The 24651-nt window shown below is 38.8% G+C and overlaps 2 protein-coding genes across 5 annotated transcripts; one reads left to right on the top strand and one right to left on the bottom strand.

Moving 5' to 3' along the window:
* The first annotated feature begins 1498 nt into the window (after positions 1 to 1498).
* On the top strand, positions 1499 to 9958 carry si:ch211-284o19.8 (protein lifeguard 1). Its single transcript, XM_039816016.1, has 6 exons — positions 1499 to 1631; positions 3019 to 3305; positions 4026 to 4226; positions 6815 to 6943; positions 7572 to 7715; positions 9755 to 9958. The coding sequence occupies exons 2-6, from the start codon at positions 3036 to 3038 to the stop codon at positions 9887 to 9889; spliced, it is 879 nt and encodes a 292-aa protein (XP_039671950.1). The 5' UTR covers positions 1499 to 1631; positions 3019 to 3035; the 3' UTR covers positions 9890 to 9958.
* parp2 (poly (ADP-ribose) polymerase 2) lies at positions 4097 to 24578 on the bottom strand. Of its 4 annotated transcripts, none has more exons than XM_039815980.1 (18): positions 24392 to 24578; positions 23426 to 23635; positions 22501 to 22668; positions 22190 to 22260; positions 20695 to 20745; positions 20175 to 20271; positions 19974 to 20049; positions 18862 to 18976; positions 18633 to 18786; positions 17805 to 17943; positions 17209 to 17272; positions 16953 to 17087; positions 15881 to 16008; positions 15644 to 15743; positions 14635 to 14733; positions 13306 to 13430; positions 11120 to 11236; positions 4097 to 4207 (listed from the first exon to the last, which is right to left on the bottom strand). In XM_039815980.1, exons 1-18 carry the CDS (start codon positions 24462 to 24464, stop codon positions 4192 to 4194), a joined length of 1938 nt encoding a protein of 645 aa, XP_039671914.1. In that variant the 5' UTR covers positions 24465 to 24578; the 3' UTR covers positions 4097 to 4191. The 4 variants fall into 4 exon arrangements, with proteins under 4 accessions (XP_039671914.1, XP_039671913.1, XP_039671910.1 ...); XM_039815979.1 differs by having other exon boundaries at positions 4115 to 4223; XM_039815976.1 differs by lacking the exon at positions 4097 to 4207 and having other exon boundaries at positions 10078 to 11236.
* Between the last annotated feature and the right edge of the window lie 73 nt (positions 24579 to 24651).

Below are 24651 nucleotides of genomic sequence, written 5' to 3'. Positions count from 1 at the left end.
CTACTTTCTATGAACTCTTTACTCGCTATAATAATCTCTCTATACTCACTAACTCTCCTGACTCTGTTGACTCTCCTACTGCAACAACCAACAAATACGCGCCCCGTGTCGCACTATTTTTAAAGTTTTGAAATCAACTTCGAAGCAGTCACGTGGGTGTGCGTGAAACGAAGCTTCGGACGTCACTGGTCACTTCTTCGATACGTGCCTCGAAGCAGGGGGGTCACGGGTAACATCACTACCCAGAGCTCTTCACATTGCTTGTTCTGTCCAACAGTCCAAAACCCACATATTGAGTTCACAGTGAGATATATCAGAGAAAAGGAAGAAATCGTCACATGTGCAGAGCTGAATCTGGAAAGTGACTGAAAAATTTTATTATAAATATAGTTGTAGATACATTTTCAGTCAATCGATAAATCAACTAATCGTTTCAGGTCTAAATTCTAAGTTTTAAAAATATGTACCAAAGTTGCCTGTTTGATTTGACTTATTACTTAACTTACTACTTTTTGATTTATTGGCCCTTTAATGCACATCGATGTTGAGATATCAGCATGGTAACTTTCCATTATAGTTGCATTTTAATACATTTTTTACTTTTATTTAGATACTTACTAGTTAGTTACTTTTAGAAATAGTAAAATCTGAACACAAGGTCCACTCAGTGGCTGTTCTGGAGCTTTCAATGGTATTACATGAGCTTCCTCTGCCTTGTTCCCTGCTGTTTCCAAGATAAAAAAAAATAACTTTTAGTTTAAACCTTTAAATGGCCAAGAATTTTTTTTTATTTTGAACATCTACTGTTTCATGAAAGTCAAGAATGACCTTTTATTCTCATATGTACTGTATGCAGTAGGGAATACTAACTTCATGTTAAAGTACAAGCCTTACTCTTAAATGACTAATCTAATTAAATTACATCATGGAGTATTGACACAAACAATACACACCTCTACATTGGCATGTCATCTCTTATTAGCCTGATACTGTAATCTGACTGAATCGCCATTTAGTTTCACTTTTAGTTTGAATTTATTGAAAGAAATCTGAGACGTGGGGCAGCGAGTCAGAGGACTGGGAATGGGCTACACACTTATTACTGCAATTGCAATTGCTGCCTGGCAACAGCTGACACAAAACATTTTCAGGTCAAGTATTCCCAGACACAAATCGGATAATAACTTGTCCTAAATTGTCCCATCTTTAATTTTGTACTGAGCTTGCAAACAGTGACAATCACAGGGTAAACAGTGAAAGTTACAGTACAGTATAATAAACAGTTTATATGTATACTATATTTTCATTGTACTCAAGTCTGGAACGTTACATTTAGTTGGTGGTCCCTGTGTTACTGACATGTGGAACCCCGGAAGTCCCCAGACCTCACTTTGATGATCTCCGATGAAGCAAGAAGCAACGGTGGTGTTTCAGATTTCCGCACTGTGAGTCCTTGCAGACAGGGAATTTTTTTGTTTCAAATTGCCAGGAAGTGAAACTCTACACCCGATTGGTGGAACAAATGACACCCAAATGTTCAATCACCACGCAATGTATTTGTGTTTTGTATCGTCTCCATCTCAAACAGCACTGTGTGTGGTGTCAGACACAACTATAACCCAGCAGGAAAGGTAAGAAGAACATTCAACTTTATTCTCTATTCTTTAGTCTTAAAGCAATGCCTACTGTTTACTCCGCTTTTTATTTGCTTTACTGGTACGTTCAACAAGAAAGCAAACATTTGGTTAATAATAATCTTTTAAAAGGGTCTATACTCAAATCACAAAAAAATATATTTTGCCAGTTGCTCCTATACTCATTAAGATACATGGTACTTGTGGAGTCAGTGATAAAAACTTCAAAACACTTAATTGCTAGTAGGGGTGTGCAAAAAAAAATCGATTCATAATCAAATCGTGATTCAAGCTCTACCGATTCAAAATCGATTTTTTTTTCTTTTCGTTTTGTAATGTATACTATTGTCCTGAAATGAGTTTAGCTCGCCATTCCCATAAATGGCGCGGCGTCGAATTCACACTGACGCCTGGGCACTCTTGTTATAATCAAAAGAAGAACGAGTTCAGCGGAAGTAGTTAATTATAAAGTAATATCAAACTACATTTTATTTGTTGTGTTTCTTGTCTTTTAAATTGTATGTGTACTGCAATCACATGGGAAAAGTAACATTTTTGAATCAAAAATCGATTTTGAATCGAATCGTGACATTTTCTGAATCGTGCACCCCTAATTGCTAGATTGCGCCGCGGTACGTCCGATTTGTTTTGGGTGATTTGGGTGAACGAGAAAGGACAAAAGGAAGCAGGTGCAGCAAGTGTAACTGCAACAATGGCTCTTTAAAACAAATTTCATTCATATTAGTTTGAGTTCATTCAGTTTTAGATTGTCACTTCAATGATTACTTTTGATACTACATGTGAAGTACATTTGAATGCTGAATACATCTGTACTTAAACTTATGTAACATTTTGAATTTAGTTATAATATGTAACTTTTCCGCATTAAAATGTCTGCTGTGAAAAAACTATCTATTGTCTTCTTACTATAACTATATGCTGCTCTGGAAATTCAACCCTAGATAAAAATCCAGGTATATCATTACTGTTGGAGAATCAAAAAAACCACAGTGTTTTGTAAAACCATAGCCTATTACAGGACACAACACTTGTTTTTTCCCACAATGTTTGCAGAGTGTAAAATCAGTGTTTTACTTCCTAATGTTTACACCATTATTGGGCAAACCCTGTACTTACTTGCGACAGATATTGAAAAATGACCAGTGTTTCATTAAATGGAACCAACAGAGAAAGACAGACTATTTGGGAGACAGATTGTAATTTCAGTTCAGACACCAAAGGTAATGAGTAAATCATAGTATATTTAGGTATAACAGGAACTTCCCACTGCAGCTGCTAGACAGACTGTATCCCATCAGACCTGTGCTTGCTTTTGTATAAGCTGATCCTTTTATGTGACCGAACTTCTGTCTTTGGCCCACAGTTTGACATCCCATCAGAATGTCAGATACAGAGACACAGGACGCTCCTGGTTACGATGCGTCCTCTCCACCACCGTTATACTCCTACCAAGGACAGCAACCTCCACCCTACTCTGCCGCCCCGGCAATGTACCCTCCACCCAAAATAGATGCAACGTACGCACATCAGCCTACCACTGGGTACGAGTCTTTCCGGGACATCATCCCAGAGGCCTCGTCGGACACAACTCCCCTGATAGCCTCATCTTCTTTTAATGACAAGACAGTGAGAAGAGCGTTTGTTAGAAAGGTTTGTACGACTTGCTATGGGCACTTTATTCCGACACCAGGATGGGAAAACCAACCCGAGACTAGTGCTGCACCATATGAGGGAATTCTTTAATTGTGATTATTTTCACTGATATTCCGATTGCGATTTTATTCATGATATGGAGGGAATTATACTTTTTTTTTATCATTATTCTTAAAAATATTAAAAATTAAAAAAATTCTAACGATATAGTGTGATTTATGCGAGGATCTGTACCAAACAAAGATTTTATTTTTTTTTTGTCTGTAGGATAGGATTTGTAGGCCGGGACGTCTCTGCAGCCCCACAATACTTCATTCAGAACAGTTTGACACATATATAGCGCCCCTCCCTGCGATTTGGATATTGCACTAGTCCATATTGCGATTTTGATAAAATTTGCGATTAATTGTGCAGGCCCTAGTCAAGAGCCTCTCTTGGGCGCAAGAGAAATTTCAGGGATAGCAAGATAATTAACAGGATTTCTGGAAGGCTAGGTCAGATGTTGTGCATGCTGGAAAGTGTAATAATCCAACAATCTCTTTTAATAAACGCTTGGCCAAGGAAAATTCATTTTTCAAATCCATAAATCCTGCACACAGATCACGAGTGTCATAGCTGTTCTACCTGAAAACATTGAAATACACCTATAAGATCAGTTGCTGTGCCGAATATTTATATTCATATACAAGTGCTTGTTGTTCATGTTTCCCTGTGCAGGTGTTCAGCATCCTGACTCTCCAGCTGCTGTTCACCTTCGGCGTGGTGTGTGTGTTCACCTTCTCCAGTGTGATCAAAGAAGCGGTGCAGGCCAACATGGGGGTCTACCTCAGCTCTGTCATCATTTTCTTCGTGGTCGCCACCGCCCTCAGCTTCTGCGAGTCCTTCAGTCGCCGTCACCCCTGGAACATCGTGGGACTGGTGAGTTACAAACACAGGAGCATAAAAACCCAAATATCTAATTGGGGGGATTCATTTCACACAATATAGATAGTCACCAATATTAAAACCAAACATGTTAATGATAGACGTAAAGAATGAAAATTTCACTTTATGAGATTTTTTAACATTATTATGCGTTCCCCCAGCCTGCCTACGGTCCCCCAGTGGCGAGAAATGGTGATAGGTGTAAACTGAGCCCTGGGTATCCTGGGTATCTTCTCCTTATGAGGTCATAAGGAGCAAGGTTACCTCCCCTTTCTCTGCTTTGCCCACCCAGAGAATTTGGCCCACCCATGAGAGAGAGAGAGACATCATGGCTTTCAAACGAGAAAAGTGGCAGTTGGTCAAGGCCACACCCCCACTCTCCACATTGCTCCCCCCCCCTCCTCCTCAATAGCTACAGACACAGAAATGGCACATACTAAGGAAAGCTCATTGTAGGACTGGCTCTAGTGGCTGTAATTCTGCACCAAGGCTGAATTTCGGGAAAGAGTCTTCAGATACAGTATTTGGGGACCACTAAGGCCTATATAAAAGAAACTTCAGATACAGTATTAGGGGACTACTAAAGTCTATATAAAAGAGTCTTCAGATACAGTATTTGGGGACCACTAAGGTCTATATAAAAGAAACTTCAGATACAGTATTAGGGGACCACTAAGGTCTATATAAAAGAGACTTCAGATACAGTATTAGGGGACCACTAAGGTCTATATAAAAGAAACTTCAGATACAGTATTAGGGGACCACTAAGGTCTATATAAAAGAAACTTCAGATACAGTATTAGGGGACCACTAAGGTCTATATAAAAGAGACTTCAGATACAGTATTAGGGGACCACTAAGGTCTATATAAAAGAAACTTCAGATACAGTATTAGGGGACCACTAAGGTCTATATAAAAGAGACTTCAGATACAGTATTAGGGGACCTCCAAATAGCACCATGTCATGGGACCTTTAAAGGACAGTTTACCCTGACAATATGATAAAAGAATCACTTTGTAGTTTAAAAGGAAATATATAAAGGATATGAAACACCTGATGTCACACAGTCACATTATATAAAGAGAAGTGAAAAGTTTTGGTCAACGAGGCAAATGGTGTCTCAACTAAATGTTGCTCAACAAAGAGCACTTTTCTGAAAAAAAAAAGAGTATTAACTATAATTACTCCAAAAATATGTCTACATAAAAAAATATATACTATATTCCAGTACAGTAAAGACATTAAATTAGTAATGGTAAAACATGTTGGCCTCTTTACATTTAAATGGGCTCTGAGAAACTGGTACATTTTCTATTGTTTCCAAATGAAAACCTCAGTTTCTTCTAACACACACACACACACACACACACACACACACACACACACACACACACACACACACACACACACACACACACACACACACACACACACACACACACACACACACACACACACACACACACACACACAGATTCACTGTGAGTCGTTGAGGTTTTGTCGGCGTGTGAAATGAGGACAGGCTCTTCCTGTATGGTGATCATTAAATACACAATGCAGAGACACACTGCCAGGGCTAGGAGGAGGAGGAGTGTTCACCCAGCAGGGCTTCTGGTAGAAGAAAAAACAAAAAACATGTCTGCACTTAAAGGTCCCATGACATGGTGCTCTTTGGATGCTTTTATATAGGCCTTAGCGGTCCCCTAATACTGTATCTGAAGTCTCTTTTATATAGGCCTTAGTGGTCCCCTAATACTGTATCCGAAGTCTCTTTTATATAGACCTTAGTGGTCCCCTAATACTGTATCTGAAGTCTCTTTTATATAGACCTTAGTGGTCCCCTAATACTGTATCTGAAGTCTCTTTTATATAGGCCTTAGCGGTCCCCTAATACTGTATCTGAAGTCTCTTTTATATAGGCCTTAGTAGTCCCCTAATACTGTATCTGAAGACTCTTTTATATAGACCTTAGTGGTCCCCTAATACTGTATCTGAAGTCTCTTTTATATAGACCTTAGTGGTCCCCTAATACTGTATCTGAAGTCTCTTTTATATAGACCTTAGTGGACCCCTAATACTGTATCTGAAGTCTCTTTTATATAGACCTTAGTGGTCCTCTAATACTGTATCTGAAGTCTCTTTTATATAGGCTTTAGTGGTCCCCTAATACTGTATCTGAAGTCTCTTTTATATAGACCTTAGTGGTCCCCTAATACTGTATCTGAAGTCTCTTTTATATAGACCTTAGTGGTCCCCTAATACTGTATCTGAAGTCTCTTTTATATAGGCTTATACAGGCTAGCCACTGGGGGACCATAGGCAGGCTGGGGGAATACATATTAATGTTAAAAAACCTCATAAAGTGAAATTTTCATGCCATGGGACCTTTAACACATTTTTCATTGAGGTCTATAAAAGACTATAATTATTTAAAGACATATAATTATTTATTAAAAACAATCTGTCTCTGTTTGAAGCAGTTCAACTTGTGAAGCTATCTATAAAGCAAACTATGGGGGAAAAAAAGGCTTTGTGAGATGATATTGGCGATGTTTAATGCACTGAATGTTGTGCCTCCAGGCTGTGGTCACCCTGAGCTTGTCATACATGGTGGGAACCACCGCCTCCTTCTACAACACCACGGCTGTGGTTATCACCATGGGAGCCACGCTGGCCATTTCTGTCGCAATCATTGCATTCTCTGCACAGGTCAGACAGCCAGGCTGAGCCAAACAGCTGCATTTCTAAATGCTTCCTGTATACAGACATCATGTTCAGCTTGTTTTAAGCAAAGCTATGTTCAGACTTTTCAGTTGTCTTATGTATCAGTTTTGACGTCATAGCTCTCAACTGTTTCTTGTAAAGAAAATCCATATTTGACTTTAGGATGATATGTGTTGCAAGTGCTGGAAAATATCAGAAGAGGCGGACTGTTAATGTAGAAACAATTAGTTGATTGAAAAAGAAAAAGTCAGAGATGATTAGTAAGAAAGAAAGAGTAAAAATAAGAATTAGAAAAGGAAACAATATCAAATTATAAATATGGGTTGTAAAAAATATTAAAATGCCTAGGTATACAGTATATTGTAGGTGGGATGTGCAATTTTTCAGAATATATAAAAAAAACCTTGGTTTTATGAATGCATTCTTATTTATATTGATCAACATATCATGTATGGTCTGTAATATATGTTTGCTTTATTGTAAAGAACATCCACTGATTTGAAGATTCTGAAAAATGTACGTAAAAGCAGCTTTACAGTATACGCAATATATGGACAAATAATGTATTAATGAAATCATTGAATGTACTAATGTATTGCTGTGTTATTTGCAGACTCGTTATGATTTCACTATTTGCTACGGCGTTCTGCTGATTTTGGTTGTGGACATGATCATGTTTGGATTCTTCTGCACCTTCTACTACTCCTACATCACTGATATCCTCTACGGATGTCTGGGTGCTCTGCTGTATTCACTGGTATGGGAGAAAAGAACAATGTATACATATATATGATAATAATACTGCTGTCTAAAGGGATTTACAAACAAGACTTATACAGCACTTCCCTGCGTATAAAGTAGAAGGACAAAAACATATCTAATACAGCTTCTTCTGTTGTCCTGGTCACCTCAGTAGGTTAAACAGTTCTATCACTGATACCCTGTAAAAGCATTCAGATGATTTTACTGCCATCAGACAAACATTTTTTGCAGGTTCCTAAGCTCTGTGTGGTGTCAAATTGCACAGTTCCCCTTTTTATTTTTACATTTAACCTCATGAATTGGTTTTATTTAGAGCAAATAAGTGTACAGCAGTGAAATAAGGCCCTGCACCCCCACACGGGTGCTTTAATTAAAAGCTCTAGCAGAGAAAAAGTCATGAAAACCCAGCCTTGAGAAGAGATCTAGGCCAAATAAAAGAAAACCCCTGTGAATGATTAGTATGTCGGGGCTTTGAAGGCAACCGAGTCTAAGTGTGCCCAATGGTCAACAAGCCAGAAAGTGGATTTAATATCTTTAAAATAGATAAAATAGGATTTTTTTTGGAATTCATCCGATGTCACACACAAAGCAAGTTTTAAGTGGAATCATCAATCTGTAAGCAACAATAGTAAAGGGTGACTAACCAGACAGGACATTTATTATCCATCAAGAGGAATAAGCTGTCAGAGAAGACACTTAATTAAATATGCTGTATACATGTGTATATTAGACCTTTTTACAGCAGGCTTGTCATATTAGGAAAAGCACAGGTGTAACTTCAAACATCAACGGTGGCTCTGTTCTATTCAGGTTGTGGCTAGAAGGGATGCAGCTACAACAGGAAGTAAAATCTTTTTAATACTGTCACCCAGAAAACGCGTGTTTGTTCCTCCGGAGTGTTTTAATACAAACCACGGTATATTTCCTAAAGCAATGAACTCAGCAGAGACTTCCTTTCTTATTGGTAAAGGTTTGCCCCAACCCCTATGCTTTGGCCACGCCCCCTTTCACAGCTAATGAACTGTATGACGTAGAGCAGGGGTGTCAAACTCAACTTCACTAAGGGCCACACTGGAAAATAAGAATCACATCGAGGGCCAGATATGTTTAGTTTATTGATATGCTTTTATTTAATCAAAAAAGTCAAATATCTTTGACTGTATTATTGCATGTGTCCTAGTCTTCTCACTTATAGTTTGGTCGCCACTAAGTCCTAAAGAAGTCAGGAAAAAGTTCCTCAGCCATCATAGAAAGAAAGTGCCAAAGAAATGGCAAAAACTACAGAAAAAGTGACAAAAACTTCTGCAAAAGTGACAACAAGGTCAGAAAAAGTTACAAATCGTCAAAAAAAAGTGACGTCAGAAAATGCGACAAAAACTAGGTGGGCCAAAATGTATTGTGAACCTAAATTGATATGCGGGCTGGATCAAAATCTAAGAGGGGCCGGATTTGGCCCGCGGGCCTTGATTTTGACACATGTGACGTAGAGCCTTGTGTGAAGTATCATTGAACTCAGCAGGGAGTTCCCTTTTCATTGGTGACAATTTGCAGTGTCTGAGTGCGGCGCAAATGCACGGTCGCGAGGAGTGGCGTCCGCGGTAACCCCAACGAGCGCAGAGGCGCGAGTGCCCGTCCAACGCTGCTTGCAGCTTTAATTATTATAACTTTAGCTTTTTCTGATAAATATTCTGTGTTTGACTGTTTAATGCTCCATGCTTATTAAAAGAAATATCTATGTTCCCATCCTTGCATAAGATTATAGAGCAGTTTTGATAGTGTCTCATGTTATAATGCTCCATGACATGTTGTATCTGTTACACAGTGAATATTGAACCTAAAAATATCGCAAATCAAATCATAATCGCAGTATCTGTCAATTCGATTTTCTCCACAAATCGTTTAATATTGTCAATTTTCCTAATTCACACCTACTTTTCCTACTGTGACAGTAAACTATGGAAGATACTGTGACATAATAGTTTATCTGGTACTGGCTCACCCTGTCCTAACTCTTCCTCCTCTCCCTCCCTTCAGTTCCTGATGGTCGACTGTCAGCTGATGATGGGGATGATGAGCTACCGTCTGGATCCAGAGGAATACATCAACGCTGCTCTCATGCTCTACCTGGACATTGTCCTCATCTTCCTCTACCTGCTGGGGAGGAGGTGAAACTGTATACACTAAATACGTTCACACACACACACACACACACACACGCACATACGCACACACACACACACACACACACACACACACACACACACACACACACACACACACACACACACACACACACACACACACACACACACACACACACACACACACACACACACACACACACACACTCCAAACTGTACCCGCAATGAAAATGTACTTTATTATTATGTATGTACTGTAGCTCCTGTTTTAAGTGACAATGAAGGAATGGTTATCAATGTTTTTACAGAATCTTGTCTTTGTCTAAGTTTTACATAAACAGAAATTAATATAAAAAAAATGTTGTACTGTATTTGTTGTTTTGAGGTGCATGTTCCACCATACAGACATTTGAGCCGACAATTATCGAAACAAATAAAAGCATTCCGTTTCTGTTTTTCGCAGCATTAATAAGACACATTCAATAAAATGTAGGTAATTATTTAGTATAAATGCCCACGTCAAACCTGCTTAAAGAACTTCCAAATCATTTTGTTACATAATTAAATCCAGACGCTGATAATCCAATCGATCCATAAAGCCATTAGCGTTTCATACAGCACCAAAACAGAGACCAAAAGGCAATACAATACAGTTTACATTGACATGAAGACCTACGAACCGACAAAAAGTAGTGCAAAATCTTCTGCATAATTCCTAATTTTACACAGATGTATCCTCATTTTAGGATCTCACACTTCCATCAATGTTCAGAACATTTTTGACAGGGCCCCAACACCATTTTCTGACTCAAAAAGAACGGAGATGCAATGTTGTACTGCAAGAGAAAACCCGCTCAAGTCAAAGCAGTTTTGTCGGTGTTCTTCCACCAAACGTTTAAAACCCAACGATATCAGATATGACGAAGAAAAGCAGCAATAAAGTTTCGGCATTGACTGACTAACTGATTGTTGAAAACAGTTGCCAAATGACAAATTGTTGCAGCTCTACATCACCAACAAAGTAAAGATGTCTGTTAACTACCCACCCAGTATCAGCAGTATTCAGGTTTAACATCCTTTCCCCCCAAGAACCAGAATCTAACTGTATACAAAAAATGACTAGGTGACTAGGTTAATATGTAATCCCTGCTTTGTAAAGAGCAAATTGACTGAAAACCTTCAGATTTCCCACATCTACACCGTTTGTTAACGGCCTCACCACAGTGAGGAGTAGTTGAACTTGACTCGCAGCAGGTACCTCATACGAGTCTGGGCAGGGTTGTAAACGATGAACTCGTTGTACAGGAGGGAGTAACAGTTGTTTTGACCCACCCCCGTCTTCACCCCCGGCCCCATCGGCACAGTCACACCATCCCTGAGAAAGAGAGAGAGAGAGGAATACAAATGTGAAGTTTAATTCAAGGACACATACGTACAAATTGCCTTCCCTTTTTCCATACTTCTTCTTTTAGAGAGTTAGTTTCAGTTCATGCCAGCAGCACAATATGAAAACCAACTTGCAGAGATGAACTGAAACCAGTTGCTGCCAGGAAGCTGGGAAATCTAATCCCAAAAAGTATATGTTTTAGAAATTGGTTGGTAGCAACATCAAGTCATAGTTAGAGCTGCAACTAACAATTCTTTTTATTATCAATAAATCCGACACTTATTTTCTCTATTAATTGATTCATCTTTGGGTCCAGAAAATGGTGAAAAAAAAATCTGTTATGTCATATTCAGCTATTCTGTTTTGTGCAACCATTAGTCCATATCAAAAAGATATTTAGTTTACAATCATAGAAGACATAGGAAACTATTAAATATTCACATAGGAGAAGCTGGAACAACAAGATTTTGGCATATTTGCTTAAAGAAACGCCTGATTGTCAGTGACTAATTTCCCATCAATTGATTCATTGTTGCAGTTCTTTTGTACAGTAGATGATGGGCTGCAACTAACTATTATTTTCAATATCAATTAATCGAAAATTATTAAAACTTAAGTCTATAACGCATCAGAAAACAATGACAGTGCCCCGCAGACATCACCAAATGTCTTGTTTTGTGTGACCAACATCCACGCTCAAAATATTCAGTTTCCTATCCTGCACGACCAAGAAAAGCAGCAGATTCTCACATTTGAGAACGTAGAACAATGAAATGTCATTTTTATAGTAGTTGCCCATTAATTATGTTTTGTAATTGTTGACAACCTGGAAAAAGGAGCGCCCATTTAATTAAAAGTAAGGTCTATCATTATGTATGTACATATTCCACTTTTATATTGTTTCTAATCCAATCGTTGTCTAATGGACTAATCACTGCAACTCTAACTAAAACATAAAAAAACAGCATTCTCTATTGAGGCTGATCCGACTTGGGTTTGAAGGATGGCACCAGATGAAATTGGAAATGTTGCATGCTCAGATGACTGCTCCGTAATGAAAAACAGTCTCTTTTCAGACCGAGAAATCTACAGAGAGAAGAGGCAGCCGAGCGGCAGAGTAGGCAGAACTAACGAGAGTAAAACAAGGTCAGTCCATCAGAGGATGAGTCACTAGAGACCACGGAGCAAACAGAGTTCAGCATTTTCTATTTCCACTTTCATTTTTAGGGTTCTACTCCAAACGGCCTTTGTCTGGAGTAAAACCATTTCACTGATTTTGTAGCATTTACAAACATGAACCCTAGGAAATTTAAAATGAAATGATTTCACAATTAGCAGAGTATGATGGTTGTTAAATCAACTGTAAATTAGTTAAACTATAAATCTCAAAGTAGCAGTTAAAGAAAGAAGTACTCAAAGAGATTCTTTGTGGGCTACTTCTTGTGATGTTTTTATATTATATTATATTATATTATATATATATAAATATATATATATATATATATATATATATAGTACAGGCCAAAAGTTTGGACACACCTTGCTTTTTTGATAGCGCTGCAAACCCTTGGTGTTCTCTCAATGAGCTTCATGAGGTAGTCACCTGAAATGGTTTTCACTTCACAGGTGTGCCTTGTCAGGGTTAATTAGTGGGTTATTCCCTTATTAATAAAAAAGCAAAGGGTGGCTACTTTGAAGAATCTAAAATATAAGACATGTTTTCAGTTATTTCACACTTTTTTGTTAAGTACATAATTCCATATGTGTTCATTCATAGTTTTGATGCCTTCAGTAAGAATCTACAATGTAAATAGTCATGAAAATAAAAAGGAAATGCATTGAATGAGAAGGTGTGTCCAAACTTTTGGCCTGTACTGTGTGTATATATATATATATATATATATATATATATATATATATATATATATAGCACTCTTTACTAATGTAATTAACAAACTCCTCATTTCACATAATGTAATGATTTTTGTTGTGTAACAGAAAGCACAATTAAATCAATGTGCGGCCTGTATGAAATGTATGAGTGTAATGAGACTAACAGATTGACAGAGTTTTTGGGGTCAGGTCCGGTCTGTCCAAGGCCCTTGGTGCTGTGTTTCCCAGCAGGCAGATTGCTGGCCTCGTAGTCGGCATCCAGCAGCTCGTTGCTGTCTCCCAGAGCGACCTGCGACCACACACACAGACACATGGCATGGACACTGAAACAGTGCTGCATCACATCTAGGGCTGGATACCCAATTCAATACTTTTTAGGCACCGACCGGATTGCCTCCCTAATATCGAGTGTCAAAAAATGCCTCGTCATTCAAAACCAAATGTAAATATCTTAGGAGTAAATCTTACTAATCAGTCAGTGAGCCAATAAGCATGCAGCATGTTTCTACCAAGATCTAATAATGCTGCTGATTGGCTGTTTGAAGTTAAAGCCAAAAAATGTATACAAACATTTTGTGCCGTAATGGGTAATGTTGTAATTTATTTTTGTTAAAATGGGTTTTATAAAATTGGTATCGAAAAAAGTATCGTTTAGGAAATGGTATCGAAGTCACGGTACTGGTATCGGTATCGAAAAATGTCAATGTGATATCATGACTTCGCGTAAACATACACGCCACTTTCCTAAAGCCAAGTGCCGTGTTATCTGTACGCATTTTGAGCTATCCGCGTGTATGTCCACGCTCTATGCAGCGGACGGCAGTCTGCAACGTCACAGCGTAAACATACACACCACGTGGCACTTTCTAAAGCCACGTGGCGTGTTATCGTGAGGCTATGTGTTATCACGAGGCTACGGTTGGGTTTAGGAAACGTCACACGCGGGTTGGGTTTAGGAAAACAACAAACGTGGAAAGGAAACACGGGACGCGATTCCCGCACACCTGGGTGAAAAAACCTGTGTTTGACCCATCCTCCGCCCCGTCCAACCTCCCTACGCAGATTTTCGCCCTTTCATACTACTCGCTATGGCGTCAATTCACACGCAATCGCAAGGTAATGTAAGTCAATGGAGGCCAAACAGCGTTGATAAACATGCTACGAGTATGTGTCTTGATAACACGCCAATAATGGCATACAAATTGGCGTGTCATACATACGCCACTTCATAAGATCAGTCTGAAAACATTACCCAGCGCTAATCACATCTGAGCCAAACATGTAGTGTAATGCTTAAATCATGTTGGCTTCATTGTCAACTACTGACACAATTTGCTCTTGGAGCCTTTTTTTTTTGTCAAATACGTGTTTGGGATCCAATACGTTTTCCACCCATTGAATCTGTTGTTCCTGTGCACCGGTTCTAAAAATAGGATGTGATGTGCACTACTACCTCATTGACTCTGGCCACGTAAAATAGTGAATCAGCTCACCTCACACAGTAGCAGCAGTCCCACGTTGTTGTTCTGGTTGGCAAAGCAGTAGTTGCCACTCTTTGATGACATGTCAGCAAAGTAGATACCTTTTCCAAACTAGATAACAGAGAATCAGGGGAATTATTATCACTGGAATAAGAAATATGGCGCTGTATTCAAAAATATAGACTAGTTAATAATTTAATTCCAAAATGTTAAGCACAATCATCATCTGTTGAATAATATAGGTTTCTAATATAAACATGACGTGGGGTGGTTCTTAGATCTTGCATCAATGTACGATATGATCCTTACATACCAGCCAGATAATGCATTTAATAGATGCCAAAATCCATTTTATGGTATGTATTGATTTCATTATTTTTTATTTATGACCTTGTTTTTGTTTTTAAAAGGTCCCATGACATGGTGCTCTTTTGATGCTTTTAGACCTTAGTGGTCCCCTAATACTGTATCTGAAGTCTCTTTCCCAAAATTCAGCCTTGGTGCAGAATTACAGCCACTAGAGCCAGTCCCACAATGAGCTTTCCTTAGGATGTGCCATTTCTGTGTCTGTAGCTTTAAATGCTATTGAGGAGGAGAGAGGAGGGGGCAAGGTGGAGGTTGGGGGTGTGGCCTTGACCAACTTCCATGCTTTGCTTGTTTTCAAGCCATGATGTCTCTCTCTTTCTCATGGGTGGGCCAAATTCTCTGGGCGGGCAAAGCAGAGAAAGGGGAGGTAACCTTGCTCCTTATGACCTCATAAGGAGCTAGATTCCAGATCGGCCCATCTGAGCTTTCATTTTCTCAAAGGCAGAGCAGGATACCCAGGGCTCGGTTTACACCTATCGCCATTTTGAGCCACTGGGGGACCATAGGCAGGCTGGGGGAACTCATATTAATGTTAAAAAACCTCATAAAGTGAAATGTTCATGCCATGGGACCTTTAAAGCAGAGGACTGGGGGTTGAGACAAACATCAAGTGAAAAACAGTATCTGCAGGAATCTATCTGTCCCTCCATCCTACCATGTAACCAGTGATGGGAGCTTCAGGTGGGGCCACTCGGAGCCCCTGACTGAGGATACCGACATAGTTAGTCAGGCGGGAACCGTGCCACAACAGAGTCCTGGAAGACAGACAGACACACACATACATAGTGGGCTATATGAAATGAACATATGGAACTTTGTAGCAATGCAGATTGCAAAGAAGCACAGCACATACGGTATGCCGTCTGAGGCAACAAGAACCAGTAATGCTTACCTGTTGTGCATCTGTGAGAGGAAGTTGTTACTCTCCCCGTCTCTGTCCACTGAGAAGATGTCAAGCACAGTCATGGTGTAGTCACGATGGGTGGGGGCGTGGGTGGACTGTAGATACTTTTCTATCACCTTTAAACAGAGAAGAAGAAAGTTTATAAGGAAACAACACTGGCTACATAAACCATATTCAGGTTATTGCAGCTTAAGTGTAATTTGGTTTACTATTTCGGTCTACCCAATTAGTAACCAATTCCTTTGTAAAGGTCTGCAGCCACAGGAGTGATTCAAATCCTAATACGTCTTGTGGCTGCAGTGCATTCAGATCTATTAGGGCCGCTGTCAGTGAAAAATTGCATCCTTCTTCTCCTACTACAGTGGATCCCTCCCTGTATGACGGTTTGAAATTGCTACAGAAAGGAATCACCAGAGGCCCCACGATACGATGTTATCATGATACGATATTATCACGATACAATATTATTGCGATTTTAAACACATTTCCATATTCTGTGATATTTTGCAATTTATTACCTTTTTTTCAGATAAACCCATCTGTTTTATCTAAAAAGATAAATTTCTCTGTTTGTTCATCTCACTTCAATTGTTACTGTCCAGTCCATCTAGTGGACTGAAAAAGCAATTCATTTTATTATTATAGTACTAAAAAGTTTAATTATCATGTGCAATTTATATAATACAAGATCAATACTTCAATTTCACTGAAGTATATGTAAGATTTTCTAGATAATACTAGGTTTAAAGTAACAGCTCAACATTTTATATGTGGAATATATTTGGTGCCTTGGATGATTGGAGTTTATTGGTACAATTTGACTGAGCAAAAACAAATAGATCCGCCTATTGACTTGGTTTGGGAATACTAATGAAAGTCCTTGCACCCATCACTCCTGGCTTTTTTTATTTGACTGTTATGATACAGTTTCAGTGACTTGGTTACATAAAGAATGCACCACATACATTGGGCATCCATGAACATAACAGCAGTGTATTAGTCCAGGCTGCTAAACCTTGAGCTGTATCATTATAACAGCTATGAGAGGCAAAACACTGACCGTGTACTCATGGCTGCTGGAGGCCAGAGGCTGCATTCGGCACCGGAGGGAGCTGTACTGTCTGTCCAGAGGATGTTCGTCACTGTCTTCACTGTATTGAACCATTTTCACTGCTATCTGAATGTCACTCAGAGCCTGAAATATAGATATAGATAGTATAGTATGGATGATAGATTCAAATGAAGACATAAAACAGAATAATTGTAGACCAAGTTGATTCATTTCAAATCTCTCAATCAATGGAGAACCTCTTTACCTCCAACAGTGCAATTTTTTCCTTCAGCTCATCTTCTGTACGAATGATTGGAGGAGTTTTCAACCTGGAGAATGACATATTTTAGTCACAGAAAGACAGATCAATGCAAAATGTTTCCCTGTCATCATTCAGACATTCATTTCTCAACAGCATTAGGGCATCTCTATGACTGCACAGCTACGTACATATTGTAGGGCTGGGATGATACGCTTTTGTCCCAATTTGATTCTTTCGCGATACATGGGTGCCGATGTGATTTGTATTGCGATTTTCATTTAATGCGATTATAGAAGTATTGCGATTTGATAATTGAATAATATACTTCTAAAGACAATTCATCATGAGACATTTGTAAAAACTAATTGTTTTCTAAGAAGAATGCACATCACATGTCAGTCAGTCTGACATTTATTTCATTTGTAAAGGATTTTCTCTATTTTCTTCTTTCACTCTGTTTTTTGCTGGAAACGGATATGATGTAGTCACCGTCAGCGGTACCGTATAAACAGAATATATTTAGGTTATTGGTAAAAAAAAAAAAAATCTGTTCTGGGGAAAAGAATCTGTTCTTTTCCCACCCCTAACATATTGCCTACCCAAAGTCATGAGGGATGCGGGTGTAGAACTGGTTGCATGCTTCCAGCAGGTCGCGACTGCTGCCCTTCTTCTTCAAACAGTCCTCGATTTTCTTCAGTGCCGTGTAGCCTGCACGGATCTGCTCTGAAGTCAGCTTGCCTACAGGTGGAAAGAAAAACACTGAATTTGAAATATGAAACACAACAATCACAATAAAAAAAAAAAACTGGTCACTTGTTTGTCACCGGCTGAATCTACTCATACAGTCAGATGGTGAAAATGATGACTCTGAAAACTTGTTCTGTTGCATCTTTAAATCACATAGTAGCACCTTGAATATTTTTAAAATTCTAAATGTGCTCTATAAAGAATTAATTTGAATTCTAGGAATATTATGAGTAGAAATTAGGGCTGGGCAATATGGAGAAAATCAAATATCACAATATTTTTGACCAAATGCCTCGATAGCGATATTGCGACGATATTATAGGGTTGACAATTGATGCTTTCACAAAATATTCACACAATGTGATTTGAGATAAATAATCATCAGTAATGTGGATATAATGACTAAGTGGGTAAAGGCAAATAATAGAACAGTTAGAACAGTCCGGTATGTTCAGAAAAGTACATCACTTTACTGTAATGCAGCCTTTAAAACCAGTAAAAGACAACACTTATGTCATATCACGGTATTACAATATCTAAAATCTCTAGTCTCATATCACGATATCAATTGATATTGATATATTGCCCAGCCCTTGTAGAAATAGTAAAAAAAACAGTATAACAGAATAAATTCCATTCCATTTCTGTTCCGTTGCTAATTTTGATTCCATCAAACTGACCGAGAGGAGCTTTCCGGGTGTCAAACTTCATCTCCAGCACACACTCCTCCATGGCTTTGAGGTCACAGATTAGCTCCAGGAGTGACTGGAGCCTCACGTCCAGCTTGGAGGGCCTCTTTTTGGGTGCAACATCCACTGCTGTCTGGCTCTTCTCCTGCAACAGTGAAATAAATCAGTATACATATTGATAGACGATATCGAGGAGATACACAAGTCGTTGGTTCCTTGCCTTGTTCCTTGCCTTTTCATTGGTGCTGTAGTCCACGAACACCATGTCATATTTTCCAGCTACTTTCTCAAAACTCGCTCGGTGTTCCCACTCATTCTTGGTCTTGTCTAAAAACCTGTGGCAAAACAAGCAACATTTTCAGATGTTCACACAATCTGGAAATATTTTTAGTTAAAGTGATGGTTCGGAGTAATTTCACCCTAGGGTCCTTTGCACCATGATCTCGAGCCAAACACCCCCCCAGAAGCTTTTTTCACCTGGGTCGAACATTGGGAGCGTTAGCGTAGCGTTATCAGCTGAATAGCTTAGCACAGAGGCTAATGGATCCGAAGTGTCTCTTAACATTACCCCACTAATAATGCCCGAAATGATACCAAACTTCTACAGTAGTACAAATAGGTTATGCACTCATAAAACGATGGATTGTAAAATTTGTAAGTACACCAGAAGTTTATGTAAACAACACTTGCCTGCTGGCTTCTGCTCTCTGCTGCTGCTGCTGCTGTTACTACCGGGCAGTAAGAGTGCTTAGGGACATCTACAAATTACAACACCGAAAAGAGATGCAACAAAAATATTTATTAATTTAATGATTAAATAAGGTAATTCAGTCTCCAAACTTACCTCAATTATTACTTGTCTCCTGCTAGTTATACTACAGCACTTACTTTAAAAAATAAGTTAAATTAAAAAATATTTTTGTTGCATCTCTTTTCGGTGTTGTAATTTGTAGATGTCCCTAAGCACTCGCTTTCTGCAGCAACAACAACAGCAGAGAGCAGAAGCCAGCAGGCAAGTGTATTTACATAACCTTCTGGTGTACTTACAAACTCTTACAATCCATCGCTTTATGAGTGCATAACCTATATATACTAGTGTAGACCTTTGGTATCATTTCGGCATTATTAGTGGGTAATGTTAAGAGACACTTCGGATCCATTAGCCTCTCGCGCTTAAGCCTTATTCAGCGGTCATTAGCTACTCTCACGCCGAACTCTCCCGAATGTTCAACGGTGAAAAAGCTTCTGGGGGGGTGTTTGGCTCGAGGTCATGGTGCAAAGGACCCTAGGGTGAAATTACTCCGAACCATCACTTTAAGTACACAATCTTACTTTTTCTTAAAGACATCTTTGGCTTTCAGCAGGTCTACACCACAGGCTGTCAGACTGCTTTGACCCACTTTCCCCACTAAAGAAGACCAAAATATATTTAATCAGTTAGTTTACATAACTGCAGGCTTTTGTTGATTTCCTGCATAAATACAAACATCTATATAAAATGTGTTAAGAATCATGGGGGGCACATAACCTCACCTCTGCCCCATCTCATCCACACGCTGTAAGCCTTGGAGTTGTCGTCTTCCAACAGCTGGATCAGGTAGTATTTGTTGTTGTTAAACTGAAGATTTGTCTGCAAGATAAGACAGCAAGAATAAAAAAACAGTTCACTTTTTTACACATCAAAATGAAAAATGGAAATTCAATTCATGTAATTTTAAAGCCTTCATTTGATTTTGTTTTCTGATTTCGATATCATGTAAGAAACAGCATCAGAGCTGCATTATTAGCTCTGCAGAGTCCCACATTGCAAATACATGTTGTTCTAATTCATCAGTACCTGAAACCACGGTGATTACAATATCTATTCAACTATTCACAAGCATTTTTGAGCACTACTCACTATGGAAATAAAAACTCCATCTTTTGAATTTTGAATAAAAAACACTTCCAGCTTTGAGTGTAAGACAATTCCCTGCTTAAATTTTAGGATATCTTTTTTATTCATTTGATCCTTTTCAGTCAAATAAAAATTTAATGTTATCACATATTTTACCTGATTTAGCATCACGTCGTAAACATCATTTCCTTCATTGTAAACATGAGCCTGAAAGAGAAATGAAGCAGTTACTAATACAAATGAAGGGAGCTGCACCTGATTCATTGAAAACACGTTGTTCCTGTAAACATCACATTTACTTTTATACTGTTTATTAAAGGGAAACTATGCAGTTCTTTTAGCTTAATTTACCTTAACTGAACAGCTTCCCCCTAGCACCTGTGAGCGGAAAAACCACCCTTGCAACTTTGGGCCGGCGAGCCAGGGAGTACCGCGTGATAGCACACATACAGGAACCGGCTAGCTATAAGAACAAGGTAGTGGTGGAGTTTTTCACACTATCGTCATGGCTGAGCCGGCAAAAAAGAAGCAAAACGGTTGGAAAGCATTGTCGGAGGAACAGAGAAAGAGGAAACGGCAGACTGACCGAGCGAGGAGTCAGACATAAGTAAACATAGGAGCTGCCAAATATCTATTCCGAAGCTGTAGGGGAGCTCTACAGAGAAACCTGCAAGCAAACAGCGATGAAATTTCCAAAACTGCATAGTGCCCCTTTAAGACAACAATCATTTGAGAAAGTGTTTTTACAAAACACAAGTGCAAAGAGCATTTTCACATGTTAAAAAAGCAAGGACATTGCAGGACAAAGATGTAAAATGCTCTATAAGCACTACAGATAAACAAGAAACAAAAAATTACATATTCATTTCCAAGAACCAAACTCAGCCTGAGTAACTTACACTGAAAATTATTGCTGTTAGTAAATATCAATAACCACAGTGTTATTTTCTTATCTCTCTATTGCAGTGTTTCTCAAATTGGGGTACGCGTACAACTAGGGGTACTTTGGAGTAGTGCAGGGGGTACATTGGATCTTTTAAAAATGATTATTTAAAATATATCAGTGATGCATAATTCCTAAAATATTATATACTATACAAATGAATGCATTTAGTAATACATTCTAAATATTAGAAATTAATTGAAAGCACATAAGTGTTTTGTACTAACAATATCATTGTTTACTAAATCAGACATTGATGGCGGAGCGCTGTATTGTGCCTCTTTAGCTAGGCATTTATTTTCTACCAAAAATGTTTTGTACTGGTCTAGGGGTACTTGGATGAAAAAAATATTTTAATGGGGGTACATTATTGAAAAAAGTTTGAAGACCACTGCTCTATTGCCTATTTTCTGTGTAAATGAGCGTTTGCTTGACCTCTGCAAACAAATGCTTATTTCTAAGAAGTTGCTCTGGGTACAACAATCATGTAAAAGATTGAAACTTAAATTCCAGTTTGATTTAAGATCAGACATTCAATAGAATAGTAACACACACTTCTGTATAATAAACCACAAACATGTGGCATGCTCACAAAAGGAACTGTAAATGGAGCGGTGCTTTGTAAAGGTCTTCTACAGGTGTCCAGCCACAAGCACGAGCCATGTGAATCGTGAGTTTCATATCTGGTGGACTGAGCAGATACTGTACCTTTCCGAGTTTGGCTTTACATTCAACGTCCACCGGAGCTTTTCCCTTCATGACAACCGTCCTCACAACCTCTGTTAAACAGCCAACGATCAGAGATCAACCGTTAATGTGGTCAACTGACATTTCATATGAAGTTCAGGTAAGACCATGTCCTTTTAATCTGAATATACTTCAAAATAAATAAAAACCGCCTGATGATGTCGCCATAGCTACTGCGCTTTGTGGGTCAGTTGCTCAACAACTTGGAAATTCTATTGCACTTTCTTATGGTATTACATAGACAACATAGATGACAATAAAATCCACCTTACCTCCACTTTTTATTTCTTCTTTGGGCATTTTCTCAGTTGTTGTCTGACTCTTGCTCTGCCCTCTCTTCCTCTTAGCTGCAGGCTGCTTTTCCGTCTCCTCCTCTTCCTCTTTAACCTGAACCGGCCTCTCGTTCTGAGCAGTCAACTCAGCAGCGTCATGCAAACTTTCTGAACAAAAGAAGACAACAGGAGAAACATTTTAAATACCTTCAGTAATTCTGATTTTTTTTTTTTAAATACATAATTACAAAACTGAAGAAAAAACATAAATAATTCATATAACACTTCTACTATGACTACTACTACTACATAAAGCTTTTACTAAAACAAAGTAAGGCTGTATTCGGAACCGCCTACTACATACTACCGTGGAACACAGTGTGCAATATGTAGTACCTACTGCATACTAGGGGTGTAAGAAAAATGTATACACTTGAGTATCGCAATATTTTATTTTGCAATACTGTATCGATTTTCAAAAAGGCAATGTCGATTCATGTTCATGTTAGACAGTGGTTGAAGTTGATGTTGTGTTTAACCCCCTACCACTAGATGGCTATGCTGAGACGCCCCACTAGTGTCCTTGCCTAACAGTGCCTGACTTTTTGCTAGAAGCTAACAACGTAGCTATGGCTGAACTTTGGCCTACTTTAGCATATAAACATTAGCTCACTAAGAACCTGGCAACCACAATCCCAAACTGGCAGTTTGATTTTCTGTGTACTGAATTGTTTACCTAAAGTAAACTTATTTGACTTTTATGAACATCATGTCGAGTAACCCGACAGTATATAGGAGTTGGATTTGTTGTTTGTTGTTGGCTACAGGACATCAACTGAGAAATCAACATGAAATTAAAAGCAAAAATAAAAGAAGGGATGACAGATATTAAATGACAGATGTGGCATAACGTACACACAAATACCTGGTTTTACTGTCTGAGAGCGAATCTTCCTCTTGTACTTGGTGAGAGGATTAATCTGGACCATCTTCTTCAGGTCGACTTCGTAGGGCGTCCCAGAGCCCAGAGACAGAGTGACAGACGTTTTCCCTGAAGAGACAGCCGAGTCCAACAAGGCGCAGGCTGAAGGCGAGTATGCTTCCCACTGATCTTCATCTCCTTTCCACTGCCACACTGATCACACATACAGAGAGTCAAGTTGTTGATACTTTATTACCAATGTAAAGCAGTTCTGATAACTTGACTCGACTCATTATTTTGACAGTTTAAAGTCAAAGGTTAAAGTCTTAGCCAACTGGGAGTAGGGAACAAACATTTTCAATTTACTGTAAGATTCAAAGTCCAACTGCATCAATTTGAAAAGTTCGGAACTGATTAGGTTAATAAACATGGCATGACAATTCTTTTCAGACAGTTGGCTCAACATTTCTGTTTCTGTTTACCTTCTATCCCTAGATTAGTAACGTTTCTGAAATTAAATCTGGCATTTAATATGGATATATTTTGAAGAGGTCCTTGCAGAACAAATGGGGATGTAGCTAAACAAACAAATAGAGTTGAATCAACACCACTCTAAAACAAAACTGAATATTATAACCTTTAGGATTCATTGGAAGGCTGTTGAATTATAACGTTACTGCAACAGTTCTAACCAGTTGTACCTCATCAACTGGCAACTGGATGCATGTGGGATATTCATAAACAATGGCACTTAGGCACCTTCAGGTCTGTGGTGGGTATGATGGCTGACAGTGATTTTACTGGACCATAAATACATAACATGTATTCCCCTGCTCTCTTCTGTCCAGACCATAGGTCCACACCAGTCAATGGTCCAGACATGTCCTCAACTGATGTCGATAACGTTACAGCAGCTAGCTAACGTTATCCTGTCAAGCTAGCTAACCTACCAGGGTAACAAGCACCAACCTGTTTTTGACTGGACTTCTTTAGTTTCTTGTGCACTCTGACTTTTGCTTCTCGAACTTCTTGTACGCCTCATGGTGGTTTATGAAAAATAAATAGCTAGTAGTAGGTATGTACAGTAAAAGTAGACACAAGAAAGAGGGCGCGGGAAAGTTTTCCTGCACAAGTTTCTTAGCCGGTGCCGCTAAAGATCGTTTAGTATCTGGATTAATCACTCCGTGGCTAAAACCAAACCTTTTGTGACCCTGAACCGTTACTGTTAC

Source organism: Perca fluviatilis, chromosome 11, assembly GCF_010015445.1.
Source record: "Perca fluviatilis chromosome 11, GENO_Pfluv_1.0, whole genome shotgun sequence".
Taxonomy (NCBI): domain Eukaryota; kingdom Metazoa; phylum Chordata; class Actinopteri; order Perciformes; family Percidae; genus Perca; species Perca fluviatilis.
The sequence above is the reverse complement of the archived record's forward strand: the minus strand, read 5'-3'. Positions and strand labels throughout refer to the sequence as shown.

Coding starts and splice junctions, on each gene's coding strand:
- parp2 (XM_039815976.1), bottom strand. CDS start 24,464: ATGAGGCGTACAAGAAGTTCGAGAAGCAAAAGTCAGAGTGCACAAGAA. Junction 20,272..20,694: donor ACGACGTGATGCTAAATCAG/GTAAAATATGTG, acceptor CTTATCTTGCAG/ACAAATCTTCAGTTTAACAA. Junction 17,273..17,804: donor CGCATCCCTCATGACTTTGG/GTAGGCAATATG, acceptor GTCATTCTCCAG/GTTGAAAACTCCTCCAATCA.
- si:ch211-284o19.8 (XM_039816016.1), top strand. CDS start 3,036: ATGTCAGATACAGAGACACAGGACGCTCCTGGTTACGATGCGTCCTCT. Junction 6,944..7,571: donor TCATTGCATTCTCTGCACAG/GTCAGACAGCCA, acceptor TGTTATTTGCAG/ACTCGTTATGATTTCACTAT. Junction 7,716..9,754: donor GTGCTCTGCTGTATTCACTG/GTATGGGAGAAA, acceptor CCCTCCCTTCAG/TTCCTGATGGTCGACTGTCA.